At 40.5% G+C, this 4,036-nt stretch overlaps 1 protein-coding gene across 1 annotated transcript; it reads right to left on the minus strand.

Moving 5' to 3' along the window:
- Positions 1-1,750: 1,750 nt before the first annotated feature.
- Positions 1,751-3,221, minus strand: LOC121438897 (glucosamine 6-phosphate N-acetyltransferase-like). The gene has a single exon (XM_041639392.1). It carries the CDS (start codon positions 3,123-3,125, stop codon positions 2,634-2,636), a length of 492 nt encoding a protein of 163 aa, XP_041495326.1. The 5' UTR covers positions 3,126-3,221; the 3' UTR covers positions 1,751-2,633.
- Between the last annotated feature and the right edge of the window lie 815 nt (positions 3,222-4,036).

Consider the following 4,036-nt stretch of genomic DNA (forward strand, 5'->3'; position numbering starts at 1 on the left):
TATCAGTCTTATATTGGTCAGCGGTTAAATAGAGGTAGGCACAATTTTTTTAAACAATTCGTCAAGATAATAAAACTAGGTGTGCCTTTCTGTTTGACAATGTAGAAATTACCTAAAAAATTCTAGAGTCTTAGAATTCCATGCAACTTATTCTATCCTTAGATTTCTTTCATGTTCTTTGATGCTATTTGAATCATGCTTTAATTCTTTATGTTTCCTTTGCTCCTGTCTTCATAATACTGTCCTTCCCACTTAGAAAGAGCATGATATTTTCCTTCTAAAAGTCTGTTTTCAAGTCGACTAAATGAGATTCCCCTGTCACAAGGCTACAAACTTTGTTGGGAATAAAAACAAACAAAGAATAAAAGAAAAATAACTGCAGCAAGCATTACTGCAAGAGGAGTGAGGGCTGATGCAAGACACAGTTTGAAAGTGCGACAGAGGTGGTCAGGGCATACCAAGGAAGTGCCAAAATGTCACCATTTCGCCCCTTGAAGCCCCTTTTTTTCTGGAAATTGATATAAACACCACCTGAAGTTTTAGCGGCATATGCTAAGTATTGCTTTCTTGCTTACCAGAGTGGTTTGGCATGTTCAGCTTTGTTTCTCATGGTCAGTCTGGGTGGTCCTGCAACAGGTCCAAAGTCAAGTATGCTCCACGGTTCCTCAGGCTGGGGCCAGGCCCAAGGGGCAGTGACTACCAGGGGCACATTCTTTCCACAGAGGGGTCAGCAACTCCTGGATCTCTTATGCAGAACTGGCATGTTGCCACTTTCTCTAAGGGCCTTCCTGTCCTAATGGACTATATTGTGCTATCCAGCCAAAGCCAAGACTGGAGAGTATGAAGGAGAGAAAAATAGGCTTTCCCTGTAGGGATACGGGATGAAAAATACAATGGGAAAGATGGGGATAGATTATAAGAGTCAGAATAAAAGGATGTTTGCTGTGAAACAGTCTCTCAAAACTGAGACCTGTACAATGCAATATCAATAGACAGGCCGACGCAGAAGGGGGAAATTATTACATGGTACCATGACTAGACAAAGAATAAAAGCAACTAATGACTGCAGAGAGAGGGAGAATTAGTCGCTCTCAGGGATGAACCCCCTTATTGGTTATCAAATACAAAGTGCTCAGCCTTGAAACACAAAGAACAAAAACCAACTCAGAAGCTTGTATTTATACACATATGCATGCATAAATATATATACATACTACATGCATACATATATGTAACCTAACAATCCAATAAGCAGGCTACTGATATTAGAGTGGGGGGCATGGAAGGAGTTGGTAGGAGGGGACTTAGAAGGGACTGGAGGGAGGAAGGCAGGGGGGAATGATCTAATGGTTTTTTAATTAAAATTGTATAAAAATAAATATTCAAAGATAAAAGAAGCTCTATCTTGATTTGAAGCCACAGCTATATTTGCAACTTTTAAATTTGTAAAATGTGGCTTGGATCACATAGGCAGAGAGAAATTCATCCTTGTAAACAGCTAATCAGAGGCCCATGATCAGAAGCTGCCCAATGATGTTTATTTATTGTTCAGTTGACAAGTGAGAGTTGTATATATTTGTGGTGAGCAGTGTAGCATTTTTAGTCTGTCATTTATATTCATAAACATTATACAACAGTGAAATTGAGGAAAGCTATGTGAGGATAAACCTTTCTTTCTGTAGTTATAACATAATTTCAAAACAAAAAGATAAAAAGAAATCTTGACGGATCTTTTTTTTTTTTTTTTTTTAATGAGACTATTCATATAAACAAGTTTAATGTAAATAACATGGAATACAAAAATGATTAGAACCATTGTTAAAAAGTGTCTAATTCTACCTTTAAAAATCATTAAAATAAATAAAGCAGGACAATGATCAGAATAATACCATTATAATCATATAAATAGAAAAGCTACTTTTTTTTAAGGATGGAACAAAGACGGTACCACACTTTTTTTTTTTTTTGGCAGCTCAAAAGCTTCAGATGCCCATGATATGGAAACCAGGGTGCTCACCCACTGATGAAAGAACCGTGGGTCTCTAGACCTGCCCTTGGGAATTCTGACATCACTTGACAGATGAGACAGGTGGTGTGGTGTCTGCACAGAACTGTACCAACACTTAGTAAAATAGTTATTTCAGCTGTTGTACCTTGTCCAAGTATGTGGAGTATTAGGATCAGCAATGTTTAGATGATCTAGTTATAACAATAGATGTGTCCAACTCCCTATAATGTGAGAAATGATGCACCCTTAAGTCTATTTAGGTAAATGAGGCAAAGATAATTTCATGTGATAAAAGCCTTATTCAGTATATATACATACATTTAAAAATGAGCAGCACAGAGCAGATACAACTCTTTACCACCCTTACTCTTGACTACTTCAGAAATGAAGACAAACTTTAGAAAAATACAATGCAAGAAAAGATTCAAGTTGAAAATATATTCCTTTGGTTAAAAATCACCCCTTTATGATCATGTGTATTCTTGTGACGCAGAGCAGTCGCAGCAGCACAGGCATGCTCTTGTGTCACTGCTACGGTTGCTTCCAGTCTAGAAGGAATGGAGCTCACTGGGCTGCAGCAACAGATGAACAGGAAAGCCCCGGAGCATTATCTTGACTGTGTTCTTTACTTTAGGTACCTCCGACACATGTAATTTTCTTCAGACACTGTATAGCCAAACTTTTGGTAGAAGCCAACGTTTTGTGGTAGACATTCAAGGGTGATCTTGTAACAGTTCAGCTTCTTGCTTAGCAAAGTCAGAGTTGATAATAACAGTTTGCCGAGCTGCTTCCCTCTGCATGCATCACTAACAACGACGTCTTCTACTCTCCCTCTCTTAGCACACGAATGGATAAATTTATGTTCTATTATCAGAGTTGCCGTAGCAACAATTTGTCCTAGGGTCACATCTTCCACAACTGTAACATAGTAATCCCCAGACTTCTTCATATGCTCAAAAGATTCTTTATTCAAGTCTGCAGTACAAAGAGGCCTCAAAACCAAGCCTTCTCCAGGATTCTTTGGAGAGATGGCTGGAGAAAATGTGGCTGTATTCTGACTCCAGTCCACTTCTTCAAGCAGACTTGGGTCAAACATAGGCGTTTCATCGGGTTTCATCTTTCCAGTAAAATCACACCGAAGCGATCCACGCTCCCCTCCAGGCGCGTCAGTCTCCCGGCCGGTCACAGCGCCGCATCCGGATCCGGCTGCAGCGCCAGCCCCACCCCCTCCCGTGCCCCCCCCCGCGCCGAAGCCGTAACGGCCGGGCCAAACGTGGCAGGACCGGCGCCTCCGCCCTGCCCCGCCCCGCCCTCACGCACGAGCTGCGCGCGCGGAGGCCGAGCCACGCACACCATTCCCAGGCTCCGGGGGCGCGGGGAGAGCTTGACGGATCTTTCTTCAAAATTGATGTAGTATAGGGCCATCTCTAACCCCTTGAAAATCACTTATGAGTGTGCTAAGAATTTCTGTGAAATCACTTCCTGCTTGAATATTATGCTTTGATGTGAGTACATGTCATGAAATATGTACATTAATCTCGTTATGTTTTATTTACATTATTACCAAGCTTTGAGGTGAGAACACCCAAATCTACTCAATGAGCAATACAAAAGCATTTGATATGTGGTTTAGACACATGGTTGCTGATTTTAGTCTTCTTATTGTACGATGGAATTCTTTTTATGAGTCCCATGCAACTGAATGTTTATAATCTTTCATCAGTACTTCTCCGCTGCATCTCTGGTAACCTGCACTCTGCCCTCTGCTCTTTTGAATTTAGCACCGTGTCTTTTAGGTCTATTTATATTGTCACCAGTGAGAAGACTCATTTTCAATGGTTCATCATTGTCCCATCAAATATATGAACTGCATTTTCTTTATCTGATAGTCTGTTTATGGACAGTTGAATTAAATTTGTTATTGTAGATTCTGCTGTAAAATACATAGGAGGACAGATGTCTCATTGACATACTGACCTCATTTTCTTCAATAGATAGTCAGCGGTAGGACTGATGGATCATGTGGTC

This window comes from Microtus oregoni, unplaced genomic scaffold (genome assembly GCF_018167655.1).
Source record: "Microtus oregoni isolate MIOR12 unplaced genomic scaffold, Mior012 000002F_ref0000024, whole genome shotgun sequence".
Classification (NCBI taxonomy): Eukaryota; Metazoa; Chordata; class Mammalia; order Rodentia; family Cricetidae; genus Microtus; species Microtus oregoni.